This window comes from Helianthus annuus, chromosome 14 (genome assembly GCF_002127325.2).
Source record: "Helianthus annuus cultivar XRQ/B chromosome 14, HanXRQr2.0-SUNRISE, whole genome shotgun sequence".
Classification (NCBI taxonomy): domain Eukaryota; kingdom Viridiplantae; phylum Streptophyta; class Magnoliopsida; order Asterales; family Asteraceae; genus Helianthus; species Helianthus annuus.
Window position 1 is genome coordinate 116072646 of NC_035446.2, and position 25932 is coordinate 116098577.

Here is a 25932-nt window from a genome sequence, read left to right on the forward strand (position 1 = left end):
CCTAGCACAATGTCGAAACCCGCTAATTTGAAGGGAAGTAGGGATAAAGGAAAAGAATGGTTCCTAATGGATATTTCACATCCCTCTAAGACAGTGGAGACGGTTTCTATCGTGCCGTCTGCTAACTCTACTTCGTATTTCGCATCAAGGGTTTTGATAGGCATATTTAGTAGTTGGCAAAATTTCTGGTCTACAAAGGATTTATCAGCGCCAGAATCGAATAGTACTCTTGCAAATATATTATTTACGAGAAAAGTACCTGTAAGCACGTTGTCGTTCTGGACCGCTTCCTTTGCATCCATGCGAAAAACTCTCGCATTTGACTTCTTGGTCTCTTCCGCCTTCTTGGCATACTTAGGGCAGTTACTCTTGATGTGCCCCTTTTCATTACAACCATAGCAGGTTGCATCCTTGATCTTTTTGCACTCCACAGTCTTATGATCCTTGGACTTGCATAGTCCACAGGAAGGAGTCTTTGATTGCGACTGTGAGTTCGATGCAAATCTACATTTCCCAGAGTGGGGTTTCTTGCAGATTTTGCAGTTGGGCCTTTCACCAGCTTGCCCATCTTTCTTTGCCTCCGACCCTCTTTTGCCTTCACCGTTTCCACGGTGCTTCTTCCCTGATCTTCGTGAGGTATCATCCTCACGTTTTCTCTTCTCAGCCTCCTTGCTCCTTAGTGTCCTCAGACGGACAGCGTCTAAGGTGAGAGACAAGGAGAGGTCAGTAACTGACCTGAAGGTCGTCGGCCGAGAGGCCTTTACACTCGCCTTTATTGCGGGCTCCAAGCCCCCAATAAAACGGGCGATTCTTCGGGGTTCTGGTGTCACAAGGTATGGGACCAGACGAGACATTGTATTGAAACTCGTCAAATATGCCTGGCAGTCCAGGTTCGTCATCACCAGTGACACAAAGTCAGCCTCGATCTTCTCAACCTCATGCTGAGGGAAGTAGTTTTCCTTAATGAGAGCAATAAATTCCTCCCACGTCATTTTGTATAAAGCAGACTTACCAGATGCCTGCACCAACGCCCTCCACCATGCCAGGGCCTCGCCCTTAAATGACTGGGACACGTACTTCACCACATCCCTCTCTGCACACCCGCTAATGTCCACAATAGTGTCCATTTCATCTAGCCAGGTGATACAATCCACAGCACCTTTCTCCCCTGTAAATTCCCGGGGCTTACAAGATACAAAGTATTTGTAGGTGCAACCCTTAGCATTGGATGCATCAGTATATTCTCTATCGCGATGAACGCTGTTATCAGTGGACGAGTGTTTGTCGTCATCTTTCTTGGGTTGAGAGGGTGGTTTGGAGTGTGTCTTTGGTTTAGAGGGTGGTTTTGATACAGTTCTGCCTTGAGACTCAGTATATTGACGATCAAGAGCTGCCTGAACAGCATTGTCAATCAGAGCCTTCAGCTGTGCGCCTGTCAGATGCACTAGCGTATTGTCGTAGTCATCTTCATTTGTATGGCTGTTCTCTCCATTGGGATCCGCCATTGTAACTTGAATCTGTTACAGAAGATAACAAAATTTTATTTAGGAGATTATTATATAATTGTCTTTTATGACAATTTGTCAATCATGGTAACAGAGACCATATTTGGTTAACTTATTACTTCATTAAATATTAGGATTTGAATAATTCCTATTTCAGCTATATAAATAGTATTGGCGGCATAAAGCCTAATCACGAGGATGTTTTATACTATTAGCCGAGATTTCAGAGAATCAAAGGCATAGAGATTTGAACCGTAGTCCTTTTATCTCTTTCTGACAGGGAGTCATAGACCACCACTGCCTTTTGTCTTTATAAGACAATTATTACGGCCCATAGGCACTACACCTCTAATGGATGTTTTAATATGGTTGGCCCGTAGGCACTACATCACTAATGGATGGTTTAATATGATTGGCCCGTAGGCACTACATCACTAATGGATGTTTTAATAAGGTTGGCCCGTAGGCACTACATCACTAATGGATGTTTTAATATAATTGATCACCTTCATTGGTGATTTAACCCACGATTTATAAATCATTTAGTTGGGTTTTTAAATCCTAAAAGGATTATTGTATAAGAATGACGTGCGTGATTTTAACGAATCACATCTGCCATGAATGTCAACGTGCTTGCAGCGGTTAACAGGGAATCTGAATCTTTTAATTAAGTCCTACCATCTTGACCGGATCTTAAAAGACACCAGGCTAGGTTTCACTCGTAAGATTCTTTATCTAGGCAGATCAATTTAAAAGGAATGGTTTTGATTTATTTCATGCATATTAAAACAAAACTCATAACATACATTCCATAATCTCAAATATAATTACATATTGCCCTAAACGGGTCTTTCAAATAGTACATACCTCCATAGAGGTTTAAAATAAGTGACAAGTCCACGCAGGGACTAATACAAGATAGGTGTCTATGCAAGGACTAAAAGATAAGTCCACGTAGGGACTGAAATACGATAAGTGTCCACGCAGGGACTTATTTCAAAGTAGAAATTACATTAGTACAACTATTAAGGGCTAGTGGTCACGTTTCTTCTTTTTGCCCTTTAGTAGGTTTGCCAAGCCCTTGAGAAATCCTCGGTGGCTTTTCTTCTCTTCCTCGAACTCTCTCTCCACACGATCTAGTCGATGGAGTATCTCTTCCTGTTCAGGAGGAGAGAAACGTGGTTGTGGCGCTTGTTGCGGAACTGGGGGTCTGGGAGGTATTGGATACCCATGAGCTGAGTAGTCCGGTGGTCCCATGTTCCCATGAGCTCCGTCAGGGTAGCGCGCATTATATCTAGCCGACACCACATACGGGTCGCGCTCATAATTGTAGTTGTATTGTGCTTGTGACGGTTCAAACGGGTTGTAAGCCGTTGGACCCGTGTAAGCAGGTATGGGTTGGTCGTACCCAAATGGTGGCGAATTCGGTGCAGCTGGTGCGGAGTTCGCCTCCTGTATAGGACTTGAAGGTCCTTCTTCTTGTAGTGGCGGATAGTGGCTACTACTAGAGTGTCGAGGGGTGCTGAAGTGGATACCCCCTCCTCCTCGTGTGGACATACGAGCATTTGTCCTCCTACGCCTTGGCGGATCAGGCATTACTGGTTGCGCTAGTGGCGGAGGTGGTGGCGTAACTGCCTCAAAGCGTGAATCCTCAGAGGGATCCTGTGGATGTCGCGGTTGTTGTGATTTCTGTTGGGGTGGCGTGTAGTACCACTCATGTCGGTTAAACAACGCTTGGAAACTGTCTGGCCCCTGATAGGGTGTGCCATGGAAGGATGACCCATCAGAGACTTCTATCGGATGCGTGGGCGTACCACGAGCAGGTTCAGTTGGATCAGTATCTTCATCCATATGGTCTTCGGAGAAGTGATCTTGTGGCCCTAATGGAACAAAGCCTGAAGGTTCCTGTATGTAGTCAGCCGGATTAAACTGACCTATGAAGTATGGAGTAGGGTCGTCGTAATTTCGGTGCGATACCGAACGTTGTAGAGGTATGAAGGAAGGTTGTGGGTTGTTGGGATCATTTTCTGAGTTTGGCCCAAAGGAGTGCCGGTAGGATGGCGTCGAGCTGTGCGAGGTGGAATGCCTCGCAGGTTCATACAGATCTCTTCGTCGTTGTGGTTCTTCACTCCGTGTCATTGAAGGATGTCTTGTACCAGATGGTCCAGCTTCGTTATCGTGATGTGTCACGACTTCTCCTCTGCCTCTTCTTCCCATTCCTCTTCCTCGGAATATAACAGGTGGCATTTTCCTGCTTTATAAAACTTTAAATTCCAATAATAAAAGAAAAGACAAAATTGGAATAACAATTCGAATTTGTCCTAAGTTCTTTTCTAGACTCAAGTATGTGCAATTGTGTCATTGAGATTAAACACATTAGGATAGTGTTTAATTCACTCAACGTTGGCTCTGATACCAACCTGTCACACCCCGATTTCCACGTGTCTCACCAGTGGGCCCGGTGGGGGATTACCGTGACGATGTTGGCAACAATATAGTCAAACCACACAATTATATAAATGCACAGCGGAAGCTTTAAAGATAATTATATACTTCAACCTCTGGTTGTAATATCAAATGTATTACAGAAGTCGAATATATCCACAGCTGATCGAAATAATAATAAAATATTGTTCATTCAGATACAGCATCGAGTTTGCGAGACTATTCGTGACGCTTAGGAAGCTAATACCAGCCCATTTCGTATAGTACCTGCACTTAATCTTTTTGGGGAAAATACGTCAATTTACACTGGTAAATACATTCAACTGACACATTTGAAAATGTTTATTAAAATTGATTTGAATGCACAAGGCACAAACTCTTTTATAACTTGGGAAAATTATTAAAATCTTGTGAACGTTTTACATGTTCTTTTATGCGTTCAGTAGCCCGGGTCGTGCCGGGTTAAAGATTTATAGACACACCACATTGCGTAAAACCGTAGTATAAAAACCAACGGCTACGTCTTTTAAATTTAATGTCGACAATGTATACCGGGTGTACGCCTACACCGGGATGTCGATGGTCGTGGCCATTTCGTAAAATGATGCCAAGGATATCCGGGACAACGATCATTAAACCCCCCAAAGGCTTTTAAGAAACAAGACTGTTTAAATGAGCCGATCATATTATTTAATTAACCACCTAAGCGATGGAAGAATATAATGCTCAATCAAGCAGTATTAATATACCGTAACCCAAGCCCATATAGGGGAAATAAGTTAAAGTATTTACCTTTGCAAGTATATATCCTTAGTTCGATTAAATCGCCGATAGCTTTTACCGGGGCTCCTAATCTGGAACGAAGGTTTTAATTAACCTCTTAGAATCCTAACGGGTCCTTATATTAGCCGTAGCCTAGACCGGTTGGTTCCGATATATATAGATATGGTTTAATCGCGTGAAAGGCGAAAACCGAGAATGGAATGTGATTCTGCCCCAAACAAGTTCAGAGACTTGTTTTATATGGGTTCAAGGTTCACACTCTGGATTTTGGGGTTCAAATAATATAATTTGACCCGTATCGGCTAATTTATGAAAACTAGTTTCATAAGCCGAACCGGACGCGCAATAGGCGAAACGGTTAACCATGAGAGTCTTACGCTTATTTCCTAAGTCAATATGCCTCAAAGAGGTTGTGGTATCAGTAGGATACCTTCCGTGATGCCCGTAACGAGTTTAAGTTAATATTACGCCCCGTAGGGACTTTTCGATCATTTTAAAGACTTTAAAAGGGCTTTTCGAGTTCTACAGGAAATCTGAGTTTCCCGTTTAGTTTATAAGGTCTAAAATACTTTATTTATTATTTATAATCAGTAGCAACTGGAATCGGGTCAAAAGACCTTGTGGAACTCAAGTTTTGGCCGTAAAGGGCATATTCGGTATTTACCGAACCGTAGCCATAACCGCAGGTTATGAGCAAGGTAAAATTTATTAAAAATCTTTAAAATTCCCAAAATATTATTCTAATACAGTGGGTAAAAGCTTTGGTGACGAAATCTTGGTTTAGATGGTCATTATGCTAATTGCGCCGTTAATTACTAAAGTTTACTTTAATTGCGCTTTTTAGCATAACTCTCGTTCTAGACCTCGGATTGACGTGAAACTTTAAGGACATGCTTATAATTTAATAAGCAAGGTTATGGTCTGTTCACGTGTCCGAAATACTCGTTTTATTTTAAAAGGCCGTTACGGTCAACTTTTAGGCGATTAACGGAAATGCGCAAAAGACTCGGATAACTCATGAACCAATCACAGAGGTTTATACCACCATGTAACCTGGTCCTAAGAGTGTCCTAAGGTATATCTATACCTCACTAAAACGGGTCAGAACTGAAGTCAATGCAAAAGTCAAACTTTTGCGACATTCGGCTCCGAACCGGGTCAATATAGCAAATGGTCGATTCAAACGAGCGCAAACAAGTTTATATGCTTAATATCATGTTTTATGAACATCAAAACAGGTTTCATAACGTATACATTACAGATTATGTAGAAAACGGCAAAAATGACTTTCTGTTGACTTTTTAAGTGCGCGTTTGACTCGATATTTGACATAGTTAGAGTGGTGATCAGAGGGAACCCTTTTAGGGGTTTATTACCCACATAAATACCAACTCAAAACTACTTTTGATCCGACAATTCACTGGACCATTTGTGAGTTATCGCTATAACAACCGTTAGTTACGACGGTTGAGTTTATAAGCCAAAACTATGGAAATGTAAGACCAAATTGGTTATGAACGACTTACATAAGTGGTATCTTGCTTAGAGAGCAGAAGAGAATGCTAGAGAGCTCTTGGAATGATCAGATGAATGAGTTTGTGTACCGCATTTGTTCATATACCCAAAGTCAACCGAAACAAGCTCGGCCCATGTGCTGAGAAATGTGTGTTTGTCGCCTATGGGATCGACCAAATAGGTTATCGGTGTTATAATCCAAAGACTCGTCAAATGTTCATCACAATGAACGTTGAGTTTCTTGAAACAAAATACTTTTATGACCCCCAACTCAGTGGTCAGGGGGAGAACGAATGTATAGACCCTCTGAGTTGGCTAATCCAACTTCCCTCGTCTGAAGAAGTAGCAACAACAGAACTTCCTCACAGTACTCCGAATCAGTCATCTTCAAACACAACTACACAATCTGCGGAGCACAGTACCACTGAAAATAGTCCATCCAACATGATACCTGAGGTAAGAAATAATGAGAACTCTGAGTTTACTATGTCTTGTGACTTTGAGACAACAGGGGAACATACAGAACCGACAACAACCGAACCTACAGAACATGTTGAACCAAATGTTGAGCATGTTGAACCTGTTGTTGAAGAGGTTGAACCAGTTACTGAACATGTTGAACTAGGTACAGCAGAGACAACCGGGAGATATTCTTTCCCTCCAAGAGAAAATAGAGGAGTTCCTCCTAAGAGATATTCTCCAGAAAAAGTGACTCCAAGGTCTAGGTATCCTGTGGCGAACATTGCCACTGGAAATTTGTCTAAAGAAGCTAAAGCATTTACAGCTGCCTTGTGCTCTGAACAAATGCCATCTACAACACAGGAAGCATTGAGTTCTGAAGAATGGAAAAAGGCTATGGAGACCGAAATGGAAGCTCTCAAGAAGAATAACACGTGGGAGAAATGCACTCTCCCACCAGGAAAGAAACCAGTGGGATGTCGGTGGGTGTTTTCAGTCAAACACAGACCCGATGGAACGATTGAACGATACAAAGCTCGGCTGGTTGCAAAAGGTTACACTCAGACTTATGGAATCGATTACTCTGAAACCTTCTCCCCAGTAGCCAAAATTGATACGATCAGAGTCCTGTTTTCTATAGCTGCCAATAAAGGTTGGCCTCTTCATCAATTTGATGTAAAAAATGCCTTTCTTCACGGGGAACTAAACGAGGAGGTCTATATGGACGCTCCACTAGGATTCAATGAGAATTTCAAAGACGGAGAAACGTGTCGGTTGAAGAAATCTCTGTATGGGCTTAAACAGTCTCCTAGAGCTTGGTTTGGGAGGTTTACCCTTGCGATGAAAAAATATGGCTTCAAACAAAGCAACTCAGATCATACCCTATTTTTGAAACGTAGAGGCAGTCTTGTGACCTGCTTAATTATCTATGTCGATGACATGATTCTCACGGGAAACGATGAAGAGGAAATGTCAATGTTAAGAGATAAACTGTTTTCAGAATTCGAGATGAAAGATCTGGGAAGATTGAAGTACTTTCTTGGAATTGAAGTTCTGAGATCTAAACAAGGGATTTTTATCTGTCAAAGGAAATATGTTCTTGATCTGCTAGCGGAAACCGGAATGGTTGAGTGTAGACCGGCGGACACACCAATGATGGTCAATCATGGCTTACACATGGAAGATGGAGCAGATCTAGCAGATAAGGAGAGATACCAACGAATGGTAGGAAAGCTGATATACCTCTCCCACACTCGTCCAGATATAGCTTATGCAGTAGGAGTGGTGAGCCAGTTTATGCACCAACCCCAAGCAAGCCATATGGAAGCAGTATTAAGAATCGTCAGGTATCTCAAGGGAACAGCAGGTCATGGTATTCTGTTTAAATCAAATGGGCACTTAGAGATCCAAGCTTACACAGACGCCGACTGGGCAGGGGATAAAGGAACAAGAAGGTCAACCTCAGGATACTTCACCATGGTTGGAGGAAATCTAGTTACCTGGAGAAGTAAGAAACAAAAAGTAGTCGCCCTATCTAGTGCAGAAGCTGAATTCCGAGGGGTTGCTCGTGGCTTAGCAGAGGTTCTGTGGATTCGCAAGCTCCTAACTGAGATTGGTTATCTTCCTACTACAGCAACCAAAATCATGTGCGACAATAAAGCTGCTATACAGATCTCAGAAAATCCAGTCCAACATGATCGAACAAAACATGTGGAGGTAGATCGACACTTCATCAAGGAGAAGTTAGAGGAAGGCATCATAGAGCTCCCGTATATAGCATCGAAAGATCAACTCGCAGATATTCTCACAAAGGCAGTCAACGGAAACGCATTTAGTAGCTGTTTGAGCAAGTTGAGTGTTTGTGACCACACTACTCAACTTGAGGGGGAGTGTCGGAAAGGAGAAAAATAGATTGTATAGGGGCTTGTGTGTAAAGTGGTGTCCTATATAAACACCTCTCTTGTAACCCTAATTTCTTGAACAATACAATCTCAATACAATTCAACCCAATCACTGTGTTTGTTCTACACTAGACAACAATATAAGGTCAAATAAATTACACCAAGATAGCCGGTAAGCGGGCAACAAGCTGCGCCGCTACCCCCTTTTGAATAGCGAAACCTAACCTAGTAAAAACGAAACCCCGATCTCTAGGAGACGAAATGTTGCTGTGAACAACCCGTTGGACCCGTTCAAGAAAACGGATGGCAACATTAATATATAGGTGATGGCCAACAATGGTGAAGTGATGGTGAAGGGTGGAGAAGGTTGAAGATGAAGATGAAGATGAAGATGGTGGTGGGTGGGTTCACAGAGATGGTGGGAACGGGTGATTGGGAGAGGGGTTTGGGGTGGGACCTTTCACCTTTGTACTTAATTATTTTATATTTGTTTAATGTTTTAATTGTTAATTTTAATAATATATTAAGGGTATTTTAGTCAATTTACATTCATTTAACACAAAAAACTAACTCACATTTACGCTAGGGACTATCAGAGTAACAACCGAGCAAACCACAGGGAGCATACATGTAATTTTAGAAAGTTGGGGACTAAAGGTGAAAAACTAACAAACCACAGGGACCATCCGTGTAATTTACTCCACCTAAATAAGACATTAGTAAAAAAAACGAAAAAAAATTACAAGTCGTTTTTTTTGACTTGTAAGTTTCATTTACAGTGGTGTAAATCGTTGTAGCGGCATAAGTTAAAGTGATTCTTCCCCACCGTAAAAACAGGCTTTTATTTTGAAATAGTACCTCAAAAGAATTCGTGAAAACTTTTTTTTCCCAAAAAACCTTTGGAAGTCGAGTTCTTACAACTCAATTTAGTTCATATTTTAACCATTTCTTATATATATATATATATATATATATATATATTGTTTAAACTAGAGTAAATTGTATAGATAGCACTTGTGATTTAAAAAAAAATAAAACTTATTAAAAGTACTTACGGTATCTCCTTCATTGATTTGATACAATAATACAATGTGATATATATAGGGATTACAATGTTAACCAATTCCCTATAAATATGGATATACAATCATTTCTAAACATAAGATAATATAATCCGCTAATACTCACCCTCAGGTTGAACGGGGGTTGCGACACACGGTCAAACTGGAACGAAAACTGTGAAACAACTGTCTTGAGAGGCCCTTGGTAAAAATATCCGCATATTGATAGGCGGCTGGGACGTGAAGGACACGAACATGACCAAGACGAACCTTTTCACGAACAAAATGAAGATCGATTTCTACATGTTTCGTCCGCTGATGTTGGACTGGGTTCTCCGAGAGATAAACCGCGGACACATTATCACAATACACAATCGTTGCACGGCGGAGAGGAACATGTAACTCAAGCAAAAGGTTGCGTAGCCAACTTGTTTCAGCAACCGCATTAGCGATGCTCGGGTATTCAGCCTCAGCACTAGAACGAGATACTGTAGGTTGCCGTTTGGAAGACCATGAAACGAGATTATCCCTGAGATAAACACAATAACCCGAAGTTGAACGTCGGGAATCCGGACATCCACCCCAATCAGCGTCCGAGTAAGCCGTGAGGGTGGTGGCAGGAGAAACCGTTAAGCGTAAACCGTAATGAATAGTACCTTGAATGTATCGAATAATCCGCTTCATGAAAGCAAAATGTGGCTCCCGCAGAGCATGCATGAAAAGGCATACCTGTTGCACTGCATAAGATATATTCGGCCGAGTAAACGTAAGGTACTATAATGCACCTGCTAGGCTGCGATATAAGGTGCCATCGGGCAGCAAATCACCCTCCGTGGCACTTAATTTTGAAGAAGTATCAACCAGGGTTTCACATGGTTTGCACGAGGTCATGTTAGCGCGGTGTAATATATCGCGTGCATATTGTGACTGATGAAGAAACATGCCTTTAGCATCACGTTGAACAGTTACACCAAAAAAATGATGTAGATCGCCCAGATCGGTCATAGCGAATTCGGATGAAAGAAGCCGAATAATGTACTGAAGGAAATCTGTAGACGAAGTGGTTAGTATAATATCGTCAATGTACAAAAGTAAATATGCTATATTAGGACCGCGCCGATAAATAAAAAGTGACGTATCACATAAGCTCCCCTGAAATCCATGCGACGTGATAAACGTTGAGAAACGGGTAAACCACGCCCGTGGTGCTTGCTTGAGTCCATATAACGACTTCCAGAGGCGACATACATAGTTTGGGTTTACCCGGTCTACAAAACCTGGAGGTTGATGCATGAAAACAGTTTCTTGTAAGTCCCCGTGTAGAAACGCATTTTTAACGTCTAATTGATGAACTGCTCATCCTCGTGACAAAGCAAGAGACAAAACCGTGCGTATAGTAGCCGGCTTAACAACCGGGCTAAAAGTGTCATCACAATCGATCCCGACCGTTTGAGATTTCCCATTAACAACAAGTCGGGCCTTATACCTGTCTAGACTCCCATCCGGCTTAAATTTATGCCGGAATAACCACATGCAACGAATCACCGGATGAGTTCCCGGTCGAGGAACCAACTCCCAAGTGTCGTTATCCATTAATGCATTATATTTGTTGACCATTGCCTGTTGCCAATTCGGGTCGGCTATAGCTCGAGGGTAGGATGTGGGAATGGGTGAGATGTGAGTGGTAGTCATGTGAAGGTTATACTTGGGATTGGGTTTAGAAATCCCGACCTTACCTCGGGTTGTCATAGTGTGAGTATTTTGGGTGGCGAAAGGGATGGGGGCTATTTGTGTGGGTTGGGTCGGGTGGCTTGGGTGAGTGGGTGGTGAATTAGGTGGCGAAGGGGACGTAGGCGGATGTGGGGGTGGGTTCGGGTTGAGCGGAGGTGGGACGGGTGGAGTAGGGGTGGGTGTTGGGGATGTTGGTGATGGGATAGGTTGTGTATGAGTTGGTGCATGGGGAAATTGGAAAGATGGTGTAGGCAAGTGGTCATCATCGGTCAGGAAGTCGTATGTAGTGGATGGCATCGGGTGGGCAAATGGGAATGTGGACTCATTTCGAAATCCACATGGCGAGAGATATGTACCCGGCCGGTTGTGGGATCCAAACAACGGTAGCCACGAAAGTTTTCCGGGTAACCAAGAAAGACGCATCGAGTCGACCGGGTGTGTAATTTGTGGGGTTGGGTAGCTGACATGTTTGGGTAACATGTACACCCAAAGACACGTAAGTGGTCATAAGTAGGATGACACCAATATAATGCATAGGTGGGGGTGTTGTAGTTCAGTCTTTTGGTGGGCAAAATGTTATGCAAATAGGCTGCAGTGTGGAGAGCTTCCACCCAAAGGGCGGGTGGTAAGTGTGCATGAATAAGTAAGGCCCAGATGATGTCATTGAGCCAGCGTATCATACGTTCGGACCTGCCATTTTGCGAGGAAGTTTGTGGGCACGAGAAGCAAAAAACAAGCCCGTTAGTGGAGGCGAAGTTATGGAAAGCATGGTTATCGAATTCTCCCCCTAGATCGCATTGGAATGCTTTGATATTTTTGAGAAATTGTGTTTGAACAAGTTTATGGAATTTAACAAAGGTGGCATATACTTCTTATTTAAATTTTAAGAGGTACACCCAAACATAATGAGAAAAGTTGTCAATCAACACCATATAGTATTTATAAGACGTTTTACTCATGACAGGGGATGTCCATAAATCGCAATGGATAATATCGAATGGTGCATAAGTAAACGAAGTAGATTCAACAAAAGGTAGTCTTTTACTATTCGATAAATGACAAGAATTGCAAAAATCAAAACAGTCTTTATTGCATGAAATTAAATGACGACTAGAAAGCGATTATAAAATTTGGGTGCCAGGGTGTCCAAGACGATTGTGCCACTTGTCAGAAGATGATGTGAGAAAAACTTGAGTTGGTGCGGTAAATGGGTAGAGATCACCGGTGCATCATGGCGGGAAAGGGGTTGTCCACTCTTGAGGTCCTTCAAAGTAAAACTGTAAGGGTCAAATTCAATAGAAAGTTGGTTATCACGAGTAAATTTGCGAACAGAAAGTAAAATTTTGATAACAGTGGGTGCAAGGAGTATATTATTGAGTTTAAAGGTTTTGTTTGGCAAAGTGTGAGTGTCGTTACCCGAACCCGTGATTGGCAACGTTTGGCCATTACCAACAAATATATTAGCATTAATAGAACGAGACGAAGGAGTAGTGATTTTACCAGAGTCCGGTGTAACATGGGAGGATGCGCCGGTGTCCATAGTCCATTGAGGATCATACTGATTCAGAGAGAGTGTGCTAAGAGCAGCTCCAAGTGCAGTGGGATTAAGCGGGTCGACCTGTGGTGGCCCATATGGAGGGGCATAAGGAGCAGGAGGTTGCATCTGTTGTTGGGTTGCGAGACCCTACCCGGGAGCGACAGGGGGCTGAGTCGGTGGATGTGGGCCGTAGGCAGGGGGCTGGTTCGGTGGAGCCTGTGCAGAAGGTCGGGCCCAGGTGGAAGTCCATGGAGATTGGGCCGGGTAAGGACACGGTGGCGGAGTAGGCCACCAGCCATAGCCCGGCGAAGGTGTAGGTCCGGGTTTCGGGATCAAAACTGTGATTTTCATGATTATGTTCATAGACGGAAGAGATTAGAGATGATAAACAAACAACTTTGTATTAATCCGGTAGTAAAACATTACAAATCGGCCCGATTACATGATAACCGAACTAATACCAAAGGAGTATACATCCGGGGAGAGACCAAGTGGTGATCTCTCCCGGTGAGGTCTCAAACCTCCTCTAACTCTCTTGTGTTGCAAATGGCAAGGGTTTTCTATTTATAGTCACACCCCTTGTCTTGCAAATACACACGGTCAACCGAATAACCCTCTCGTTTGACCACTTCAAACGAGCGGGTCTATACACGTTCGATAAACCGTTTCACTAACTATTACAAGTTCAGCGTAAAATAATAACTAATCTATTCGACAAGCAGCGGACACAAAATCTGCATCAACAAATTCCCCCTTGTCCGTTGCTGTCGAATGCTGAAAATGCAACTGCAATCGATCTTCAGTCAAGTATTCATCTTCTCTGTGTTAACAAATTCCCCCTTGACCGATGATCCAGGTAAGTAGTATCTTGATGCTCCTTGTATAATATTTCCCCCTCAAAGTACGCGTATCCGTGTTGGGTGTTGTGCAATTTCCTCAAAAGGCTCAATTGACCGATCTTCCGCTGATCTTCCAATACTCCAACCGGCATTTGATAAGGGTTCCATTCTTTAAAAAAACTGCATCAAGTCTTGATCTTCAAGCATACTACATTGATAGAGATTTCTGGTGAACTGTCTTCTGTAAACCGTCTTTGTGGAATCGACCAAGTAATGCACTTTAATCTTCAGCATCAACACTCAAGAAAGTCAGCTAGACCAAGTGTATCCCTTGCAAGCTCAACCAAACAGCACGCTCAGTTGAACTACATCCAGATCTCATTGTCTCGCCTTTGTGAAGTTGACCACGTAATGCACTACGGATCCTCAGCATCAGTACTCAGGAAGTCAGCTTGACCAAGTACATCGTTTGCAAACTCAACGAATTGAGTTACCCCCAGATCCCTGTAAAATCCCAAAGAAACATCAAACCTAAAACCGAATCCTGCAGGTCTTCAGCCTTGAACTATCAACTTTCATAAAGATTCCCCCAGGTCTTCAGTAAACAGCGCTCTGAAACTACTGTCGACTTTAGATACCTGTATGTTTCCGTGCAAAACTCTTCACGCTGGCTGGAGAATTAATTAAAATCCTCAAATATGTGTCTGTGCAAAACATTCCACGCAGAACCGTTTGTATTACCAGAAAATCACAAACTCTACCACCTGTGATTGCGTTTAGAAATTTACCGAAGAAATTCAACATATGAAAATTTTTTCTGGATCGAAACCGTGATTCTTGTGATTATGTTCAAAGACGGGAGAGATTAGAGATGATAAACAAACAACTTTGTATTAATCCGGTAGTAAAACATTACAAATCGGCCCGGTTACAAGACAACCGAACTAATACCAAAGGAGTATACATCCGGGGAGAGACCAAGTGGTGATCTCTCCCGGTGAGGTCTCAAACCTTCTCTAACTCTCTTGTGTTGCAAATGGCAAGGGTTTTCTATTTATAGTCACACCCCTTGTCTTGCAAACACACACGGTCAACCGAATAACCCTCTCGTTTGACCACTTCAAACGAGCGGGTCTATACACGTTCGATAGACCGTTTCACTAACTATTACAAGTTCAGCGTAAAATAATAACTAATCTATTCGACAAGCATCGGACACAAAATCTGCATCAACAGAAGGGGAGCCCGCTGCATGGGCCTGTGGCGGCTGGGCCGTAATGTTGGGCTGCTGATATGGGCCCTGCTGCCATTGCTAATATCCTCCCTGGTTGTAACGACCACGGCCCCGGCCGCCCCGGTAACCTCGACCACGGCCGCGTCCTTTGTTATTTTGCCGATAGGCATACTGATCAAATTGTTGACCTGGGTGAACCGGCAGAGGAGGGGCGGGAATGCCTGGTGTCTGACCCGTGCGTGGAGCGGCGAAAGCCGAGTGTTGTTGTCGAGCCGCTTGTCTTCGCTGCTCCCGGTCGATCATATCCCGAGCATCATCCCACGAAGTGTTGGATTGGTTGATGAACTGAGCAGTGGTATCAAACTCCGGCGGAAGGCCTTGAACCATCTGAAGCACCAATCTTGATTCTATAACGGGTTGGTCTACATCGCTGAGTTGTTCGGCGATGTCTTTGAGTTTGTGAAAGTAGTCATTCAACGATGAACAGGAGGCCAACGTGGTTGTTGTAAACGCATGCATGAGAGACGACGCCCGCGAGTTTTTATTGTTTTGAAAAATCGTTTGAATCTTGTTCCAAGCCTTTTGGGTTGTGGTTTCGTAGTCGAGGATTCGAACCAAGAGATCATCGGACAACGTACCATAGATCCACTGCAACACAATCGCATGGATCTTGACCCAAGAGTCGTAACTCTCGTCATCTTTTGATGGGGGTTCCGTACCGTCGATGTGGTTGAGTACTTCATAGCCTTTAGCATGAAGCTTGAAGAGCTTTGCCCACGAAGTGTAGGTAACCTTGACACCGTCTAGTGTTCGAACTTTGGTTTGAATATTCGTCACCGAATAAACTGGATGAAGAGCCTTCTGATCGGTCATAACTGATGAGGATCATGTATCGTCTTTGTCTTTTCCAGCCATGGTTGTCGGAACAGGGGTTAGGGAAGGGAGGCAGGCGACGACGGCTTAGGGTTTTAGGATCTTTGGGGCTCTGATAATATAAAAGTATTTACGGTATCTCTTTCATTGATTTGATACAATAATGCAATGTGATATATATATAGGGATTACAATGTTAACCAATTCCCTATAAATATGGATATACAATCGTTTCTAAACATAAGATAATATAATCCGCTAATACTTATTTCATTCTTTATATTTTAAAGTGACAAGGCAATAATTGCTTACATAAAGAATTATTTTGTTAATTGACGGATTTCATTTGTAGGGAGCGTGAGTGCCATCTACACTTTCACTCTCATTCGTGTATATAAAAGACACCTCTTTGTCTTTGCCACTTAACTATCTATGTGTCTTCTTCTCCTGTAATCTCTTTTTATACCACTCGCCTCCTATAACTCATTTGTCTCCGCGACTTCGTCCTTATCCTCCTTATCGATATTATATTATGGTTTGATAGAGTTTTCATTTTTAATAATTATCCAACTAAATGACAATTTTGCATTACAAGCTTCAAAAATAAGACCATTCTTGCACTTTTAAAAGTAGAATCATGTATCTTCAAAATAGAAATAACAAAAACATGCAACTTTTACTAAGCCACAAGAACAACTAGAATTAAGTCTACCTAGAATTAGATACATGTTCAGATGGAGAGTTCTTTCTAATGGTGTGTCTACTCGTGTAGCCTTTATGTGACGACACAGATGAGTCTATTGACCATATTCTTATCAAATGCTACTACGTACGCATCTATGGTGTGGTTGATGGTTAGCACATGGAGCAACATACCTCCCATTTACACTTTCTCTTCGCGGGATTTGTGTTCATAAGCATTGGCGAAGTTAACCATTGAAGGAAGTTTGTTCAAGTTGTTATCATGATTGATTGCTGGTGTTTGTGAATGGCTCGGAACAAGAGGGTGTATTCCAACGAAGATGCAAGGATTAAGAAGATTGTTTGGGACATCAACACGTTAAGCTTTCTGTGGATTAAACATTGCCTTTTTTTTCTGGTTCTATTATAGTTGTTGTTGGCAGTTGTCAGTCGCTTGCTAGTAGGGGGTTTCTAATAAAATTCGTTGTTCAAAATAAACCCACAATTAGATACCAACTACAATACATAGCATTTTCATTAGCTAATTTAATTTTCTACCATTTGCCATCAATTTTGGCAAAATTCAGCAACAACCAACTTTTTTCCTTGCCATATATTTCACATGTGTTATTATATATACTTCTAATTTCTAACATTCTTATGCATTATATTATATGTTGTACACTGTGTTTTCATCTTTGTACGGTGGTTTCTTGAAACTGTGGGGTGGTTTCCTGGTTTCCTTTCTAACATTCTTAGGCGTTATTGGTTGATTTTTGCTCTTTCTTTGACAGCCTGGTTGCAAACCCCTCTTTCTCTCTCTAAAACGTTTGGCCTCCCATCTATCTTTCTCTCTCTAAAATGCTTGGCAACTATACATCGCCGCCGGATCCATTTGGCGTAGATCTGTTGTCATCTGTGATACAAAGGGGATTGTGTGGTGTTAGAGAGAGAAATGGAGCGGTGGGTATTGCACCGCCATTGCCGGAGGCTCCGGCTTCAGGTCGGTGTTTTGGTTTTTATTTTTCTTTGCATTGTGTGGTTTAATGTTGGGTTACTCTTTGGTTTTGTTGTTACCACCGCTGGTATTGTTGATTCACCGCCGGCGATGATTGGGGCCTTCCTATTGGCATGGCAACTCCGATTGCAGCCTAGGCGGTACTGAGCCGTCAAGACGATGACGATCTATTAGATCCGAGTCTATTGGTTTAGTTATTTCTTTTTTTTATTGATGTTGGTGGCTGTTCTTCGTAGTAGGATGAAGGCGATGATGATTATTTTTTTGTTGTCTGAGTAAATCAGTCAAAGTTAAAAATTTGTCGCATCTTGGCGTGGCATTTTCCGTTGGAAATCGAATGATTTTTTGGTTTCTGCCGAGAAGGAAGCAGCCATGGCAGTTTAGTTCCTCTTAATTTGTTCTAATATATTTAGTGATCTGAGCCTATTTTTTTAAAGATTTTCTTTTAAAGTGTTTATTTATAGATCTATTGGCTTACACGTGTTTAGGTTTGAAGTTGGTAAAGTAGTATAGAAAGAGATAGAGAGATCAGATTGGGAATTGAAGACGAAATTGTTTGGTGATGATGGGTGTTGTGGTTATGGTGAGGAACATGTTGGGCAAATGAATTAACCCGACCCTTGTAAAAAGTTGAACTCTATTGTGTTGTGATTTTAGGTAAACCATGCAGTACTCCTAAAATAGATAAGCAGTCTGAGGATAGTAAGAATGAACGGGTTAGATACGGTTAATCGACGATGCAAGGGTGGCGTGTTGATTTTTAACATTTAACAAGCATATACTTGATTTTGATATGTTTTTGTTAACTGTGTTTACATTATTTTTTGAAACCAAAAAGAAAGTGTCGTTAGATGGTTTTATGTTGGTTTTTCGATTGGATTTTTGGTTGTGTATTGTGCATGTTGCAGTTGCTTATCTTGACCCCACTACATCTTTCTTTGGTGTATATGATGGCCATGGAGGTGTGTACTAATAATTCTAAACTTTTTCAAGTTCCCCGTTAGATCGAATTTTAGTTGTATCTTAACAAATACTGAAATGTGTTTTATGTTTTAAAGCTTTAATGTTTATGTTTGCTTTAAGTAAAGTTGTTGCTAAATTTTGTACGAGATCTTCATCGACAAGTGGTCGCACGAAACGTATTTTACTGGTGATATTGAAACATCTCTACAAAAGGTGTTTACCAGGTTCTTTTAAATACATTGTAAATTAATTATGAATCGTCTGGTTTATGAATGTGGTTATAGCTTGTAATTTGGTCTTTTTTGTGATGCAGAATGGATGAAATTGAATGGGGTTTCATTTGGATTCCAAGAGGTGAAGCAAGTAATAGGATTGATGACTGGGCATTTGACTAATATATATTTTTTTCCTTCTACTTTTACTGAACTCAACAAAATTATTGTTTAATTATTTGATTCTTTACATGGGCCGCATTCTGATTTCACAGGACCAACATCTGAATTACTGGATGTATAGCGTGTGTTGCAACCGTGTCCGTGCGGCGGCGGTGGCGGAGACGCGGTGGCAACCGGCTACGTACACGGCTTCTTCATTCATTTCGCGACTCTCCAACAAAGGGGCTATGTGAATATTGGTTCTCATGCTTCAAAAAAAGTGTATGTTTTTAAAGTTTTAATCAGATTTGATTGCCTACGTGTTTTTATGAATGTTTATACGAGTTGTGATTCGTTTGGTGTATTTAGGTATGTGATCAGTTTTCGAGGTGTTTGTATGTTGAGGATCCTGTTCCTTGGTGGTGGTTGCAACATTTCAAAGACATAAAGCAATAGGTCTCACGCCGCAACGCGCAGAGACAACTAACTTAGCGAACGCTTTGCCCCCCGGCGAAAATCTAGTTTGTTTCTAATCAGGAAAATGCTCTTTGGTAGGTTGGTCACCTACATAAACTGTGTAGGTTTTGCCATTGCCACTACTCATATAATCATATCTCATAAAGAAACTCTTTTATTTTCTCTATATATTTTAGGGAAATTGGCCTGTAATAATCCCACCTAAACCTTATTGGCTAATAATAATCCCACCTCAGAATATTCCCCCCACCAGTCCCACCTTTCACCTATTTTTCCTATAATGATCCCCCGTTAAAAAAACTTAACGGAGTTAAGCTTTTTTCCAAATTACAAACAAATTTTTAGGGCTTTTGATTAGAACGACGATACGAGTCCATTGATGTAAAACTTGCCTCGAAACGGTGCTCTAAACAATGAAAACAGCGCTTCTATTCGGGTATTTAAATTTCTAATTAACCAAAATCAAGTCACTTGGAGCACCATTTTGAAGTAAGTTTTACATCAATGGACTCGTATCATCGTTCTGATTAAAAGCCCTAAAAAATCTGTTTGTAATTTGGAAAAAAGCTTAACTCCGTTAAGTTTTTTTAATTGGGGACCATTGTAGGAAAAATAGGTGAAAGGTGAGACTGGTTGGGGGAATATTCTGAGGTGGGATTATTAATGGTCGTAGGTGAAATTATTACAGGTCAATTCCCCTATATTTTAAGACTACTAATTACTAATTAGGATGCAAACCTTGACCTGTCATTTAGTGAAATCTTAAATTCAATTATTGGAAATCTTCACCTATTACCCTAGTTAATAACAACCTAATACCCAAAAATAATAACATTTTAATTATATAAACAAAATACTAAAATGATCCGTTAACTATGCTATAGTATTTCTCTTTCAAGCTATGCTAAGTTTTTAACTCAAAAATTTACATAATTATAACAATTATTATGCCATATATTCAAACGGCATTTGAGTAATAGCTCAAATAGGTAGTTCAAACTTGCTCCATTATCGATCCATAAAAAAAAGATCTATTCCAAACGATGGTTGCAAGTTATGATTGGTTTCATTCAATTACAGCATGCTTTTTAGATGGAGCATCATACTATTTGCTCATCTATATTATAATTTATTAACTGATAAAAAAAATCTAAAAAATATATAGAAAGTTGGGATGTAATAAACTCTTATCTTATATCGACTTCTAACTTTTGAAGCATGAATTTATGTTTTACTTGCTTTTGATCCATTTCTTTTTAGTCATTGTTTGCTAGGGTCGTTCAAATCGCTCGCCGCTCGTTGCTACGAGCTCGCTCGACGCTCGTTCGAAAATTGCTCGGAAAATGCTCGTTCAATTTGACGCTCGGTTGTAAACGAGCCGCTCTGCTCGGTTCGGTTTGTAAACGAGCCAAGCATGAGCAAAGGTCCGCTCGGCTCGGTTCGGCTCGAATTATTTATTTTAATTAGTATACATATACATATACATATACATATACACATACATATATAAACATGTATATACACATACATATACACAAACATAAATTATACAGATATACATACACACACCTGTATATATACACACATTACACATACAGATATACTTAAATATAAATTAAATTTATAGTTTTATATATACCACTATATTAGATTTTGCTTCACTATATACAAATATTGGTTCATTATATACAAATTTACAAGTACGTCTATACGTACTAGACCAACCATGCCAATAAAAAAATTAATATCAACTCTAAAAGTTAAACCCTAAACCGATAAACGACAGACTGCTTATCGCCTCAATGTTTCCTGTCGTTACCCTAAGTCGATCGTCTCCTGCTCTCAACGTAATTGTTCGTGCAATATGATCATCGCCTCGTCGGCCACAACATTGTTATTCATAAGAAAAATATTATACCATGAAATGTGAATGTTTTTAAAGACATAAAAACTTGAGACCAAATATTGTCACTATCTCTCTCAGCAAATTTAAATCGGGCAACTTGGTTGTCCAAATTGCTCGAACTTCGCTCGACGCTCGCTCGGAATATTTACTGCTCGAAACACGCTCGCTTGATTTGAGGCTCGGTTTTAAATGAGCCGCTCCGCTCGGTTCGGTTTGTAAACGAGCCAAGCATGAGCAAAGGTCCGCTCGGTTCGGCTCGGCTCGTGAACAACCCTATTGTTTGCAAGCGAGAATAGAACATCCCATTTCATCTCCTTTGTCCACGCAAACTTTAACCTCTATAATCCTCCATGTTAAACCACACTTGTATCTATTTTGGTTTCATATGTTAGGGTGTAGGGAGTGGTCTCGGGGAGTGCTTCGGGGAGGGGAGTTTGTCGCGTGGGGAACCATTGCCAGGGGTATAATCGGTGAGTGGGGAGTGTGTAATCGGTGTATGCTCACCGAGTGTTTGAAGAGGAGAGAGGTGGGAGAGAGAGGGGGTTAATGGTGGGTCCCAACCCCTTTCAAACAATCACAAATTTATCTTTTTTTTTTAAAGAATTGTTTACCACTCTTGAAACACCCATTTCCATAAAAGGTTAAATCGTCATAAAATTTGAACTTTCATACCGTAACAAATTTTTTTACCAAAATACCCTTATGGTTAAATATAAAATTCATAGCCATCAAAGCATTTCATGCAACATTTGTTCAAACTACCAAACCACAAATACCGATTTAACTTACTTACAAAAGACATTAAGTATAAAAGTGGCATTTACAATCCAAAAGAGTTTTGACCCGTTTGACATTAAACATAACCGGAAGCGCATAGAGGGCATTGAGGTGTGTTCGTCCCAAGCTCGCCATTCCTAAGCATACAATTTACCTATCATTCACATCACAAAAATACATTAAAAGTATGTGTCATTAAACACTAAAACTACATTCTTCATTCCTCATCTTATTTGACTCGTTAGCAAGGTCCTACTTCCATATCATGTAATTATTTCATCCATACCACAATTCGTCTACAATGAATTTGTTCTTCATCATTCCATCATCATAAAAATTACACATTCTATCCGACCCATTCCTTCGGTCGAAATCTAACCATTTTCATATTCCATCATCTTTGGGTTATTGGACCAATTCATAACAAGTCAACATAGTGACCATTTCATTCTTATTACTAATTCATTCATCTTGACCCGTTTGACAACGAGTCATATCATACACAATATCATCATCATAAACTTCTACTCATTTTGAACCGTTAGTAACGGGTCGATACACATCCTTTACTTTCTTATTCCTAACTATTACTTCAAAGCTCAACACATCAATCTACCATGTTCTACACTACGACTTTCAACTAGAATTAATATAATAAGACGATCACCTTAATTTACATTAAGGATAGACGAAGTTCATATGAACTTACCTTTATCTTGCTTTGTTTGCGACCCGGATTGGCTCGTGCTCTCTTCCTTTACTCCTACAATGTCATACCCACATTTTCAATTCCATGCTTCTATCTCATACTTACATTACATAGAGAGCCAAAAATTCATTATTTTTCCAATCCAAATCATTTAACATCATATTAATATGGATTCATCATCATTACATAAAAACTACTACCCAAAGCATTTCATCAAACACTTGGTGTGCATACAATAAACAAAACATGGTGTACAAGTATCTTATGCACAATCTTACTAGTTCATGCAAAATCATCATCTTCAACTAAATTCATATGACCTTCATGCTAAATTAATTTCATCAAACGAATATTCACTACAAGCAACATCATACATGATCATTACACTAATTCGCACATTTAACATGATCATCTTCATAACATTACTAATACAAGTGGGTTTTCATCAAAACATCAAAATAACCAGAAATTCGAGCATGATTCATGTTTCATGAGGTGATTCTAACTCATTATCATTCTAATTTCATATAAACTCATGAATTGAACACAACCCAGTTCATCAATGATCATCAAATCATAAATTGTAACTTACCTTATGTCAAGAATAACTAGATGATCAATAATTTCACTTCATGCATCAATTTTCAGCCATTAAAGACCTTTGATTTGCAGGTTTTGTGTGGTATTAGTGAAGTTCTCCTTCACCCCTTTTCTCCTTCTCGCTTAGGCCATGTGTAGTCATAAAGCCCTTTTGTGGGCGTTATGCGACACGTGTCGTGCCACGTCACACAGGGGCTTTATGGGGCGTTATGTCACTAGAGCCCGTAGTCATAAAGCCCCTACCTCATCATAACCAAAGTGTAAAATGCAGGGACCAAAGTGTAAAATACAGGGACCAAAGTGTTTTAATGCAGGGACCAAAGTGTAAAATGCAGGGACCAAAGTGGAAAATGCAGAACAAATAAACACCTTCTCACGCCGCGAAAAATATCACGCCATTTGTTTTTTTTTGAGCATAGCGCCCATGGGGGTGGTGTGGGCGGCGGTATGTGGGCGCTATAGCCCCACTTCGCGCCCCACTACGTTCAACCTTACACGACACACACACACTTTTTGTTTCCTATTCTTTTTCTTTCTTTATTTAATTTGATTATAACTTCCACATTTACTCCCTCTTTTTCTTCATTCTATCATTTTACTCACAAACTAACTTTCTTCTTATGTTGAGGTTAAATATTTTTATAACTAAGTTAATTCCTCTTAGTTATCCTACCCATACTTAACAATTTAACTTATTAGCATATATCCAACTTTCACTATGGTAAAAAGTCTATAATTATCATTTTCCAAACTAATGCATCATATGTATAATATTATAATATAACATATAAAATTTGGGGTGTTACAACTCTCCATATGTTTGACCATTGCTAGTGATTGAGTGCAAAATGGAGAGTGGAGTGGAGACTTGACATGGCATGACATTATTGGTAAGAAAATAGTTTAAACACTCACCATTTGGTGACCACTCCCTCCACCTAGAGGTGTACAAATCGGTTTTTTCAAAAACCGGTTTCGATTATTAACCGAACTGGTTTTTTCATCCAAAACGGAAACCGTTTTTTCTATAACCGGTTTCGGTTACTAACCGGTTTTTTAAGTCCAAAACAATAACCGGTGTAACCGATTGGGATCGGTTTTTAACCGGTTTTTGCCAAACCGGTTTCGGTTATTAACCAGTTTTTCAGATCAAGAAACCTAACCGGTCTACAACTGGCGGTTCGGTTCAGTTGTAAAACCGGTTATAAAAAAAATTCCCTCCAACGATCATAACTTGTAAAAATTTAGCCCCCATTGATCCTTTTATAACATATAAGAATCTGGCATTCTCCATAGATTCAAGTAGCACAAAGATGAAATACAAAAATGTATTCATTACGTATAGCAACATCTTTGTTATGGCGTCAAATTCAATGTATCCCACAAAGATGAAAGTGTATCATAATTTACACAACACCTATTCGTAAATTGAAATCAAAATTCGCTAATGTTTTGTATAAACTTAAGAATGTTTGTATCTCACTCATATGGTGATTATAAATACATTCATAATCAACATCCTGCCGCAATGCGCAGGTAGCGTTAACTCGTTAGAAACATGTTGTAACCTATACCGACTTAAATCAATCTATCACCTCCATATATACACATCTAAACATTGTATTCCTTTTGTTAAAAAAAATAATGTATTTTGTTCTCTTTAAAACATATATCCAACTTTAGGTAAAAATAAAATTGTATGAACCGTATAAGCATTTCTACGTAGTGCATGTAAAATAATCATATAAACAGAAGAGTGAAAAAAAAATAGAGAGTTAAAACATCATCTAATATCAAATTTAGAACAATCTTTATGAAATGCTATCAACAATTTGTTGGAGAATTTCGTAAATGAACACTTGGATAAATCCGAGAGTCGTAGTGTCACTTTCAGATTGAAATAATTCGATTGTTCCGTCAAAACTTTTCAACCAAGTAAAACTCAACTTTTGATATGCAGGAAACAAGTATAAATCTGTGTGTATATTTCGTGAACCAAAGAGATAGATTTCATGAACCAGCCAGGGACTCTACCCCTTGGATCCTCCTGCCCCAGACCCATGCCAAAGGGGCATTACCCCATTGTAACCTGCGTTACTTAGGGGTTTCTCCCCTAAGAACCAATTAGGGGCGTTGCCCCGGTTTTTTTTCCCAACTTTCTTTTGACAAACGTATTGGCTCAGGATAAGTACCCAGTTTGTGATGGCTACAAACCAGGTTGCAAGTACTGAACACTTGACTTACCGTCCTTACCACTTCATCTAGCCGAAAAATGGTCAAAGCGAGAGTCAAACTTATCCTAACCCTATATATATATATATATATATATATATATATATATATATATATGGTAAAAAGTGTCTAAAATGTAAGAAGGGTAAGAAGTGTTTTAAACCATGGATATTTGATCTAATGGTTGAGATCATTAGGGTATAAATATGTAAATTGTGTTTTAATTAGAGGGACCTTATGTAAAATTGAAGGGCAATAGTGTCTTTTTCAATCTTTCAAATATGTTAATCGTATCCTACACAACCAAAAACA

The 25932-nt window shown here is 40.2% G+C and overlaps 1 protein-coding gene and 2 long non-coding RNA genes across 5 annotated transcripts; 1 reads left to right on the plus strand and 2 right to left on the minus strand.

The window, feature by feature from the left end:
• Positions 1–15088: 15088 nt before the first annotated feature.
• Positions 15089–15883, minus strand: LOC110907207. The gene has a single exon (XM_022152223.1). The coding sequence runs from the start codon at positions 15881–15883 to the stop codon at positions 15089–15091; it is 795 nt and encodes a 264-aa protein (XP_022007915.1).
• A 1112-nt stretch (positions 15884–16995) lies between these two features.
• Positions 16996–20964, plus strand: LOC110909131. Of its 3 annotated transcripts, XR_002575172.2 has the most exons (5): positions 16996–18758; positions 18859–18899; positions 19033–19201; positions 19289–19470; positions 20657–20964. It is a non-coding gene; the product is annotated as an uncharacterized LOC110909131 (long non-coding RNA). The 3 variants fall into 3 exon arrangements; XR_002575174.2 differs by lacking the exon at positions 20657–20964 and having other exon boundaries at positions 18859–18908; positions 19289–19562; XR_002575171.2 differs by lacking the exon at positions 20657–20964 and having other exon boundaries at positions 19289–19562.
• A 1044-nt stretch (positions 20965–22008) lies between these two features.
• Positions 22009–23585, minus strand: LOC110905796. Its single transcript, XR_002573424.2, has 3 exons — positions 23381–23585; positions 22789–22842; positions 22009–22233 (listed from the first exon to the last, which is right to left on the minus strand). It is a non-coding gene; the product is annotated as an uncharacterized LOC110905796 (long non-coding RNA).
• Between the last annotated feature and the right edge of the window lie 2347 nt (positions 23586–25932).

Excerpts from the sequence above, each read along its gene's own strand:
- LOC110907207 (XM_022152223.1), bottom strand. The coding sequence starts at position 15,883 with ATGACCGATCAGAAGGCTCTTCATCCAGTTTATTCGGTGACGAATATT.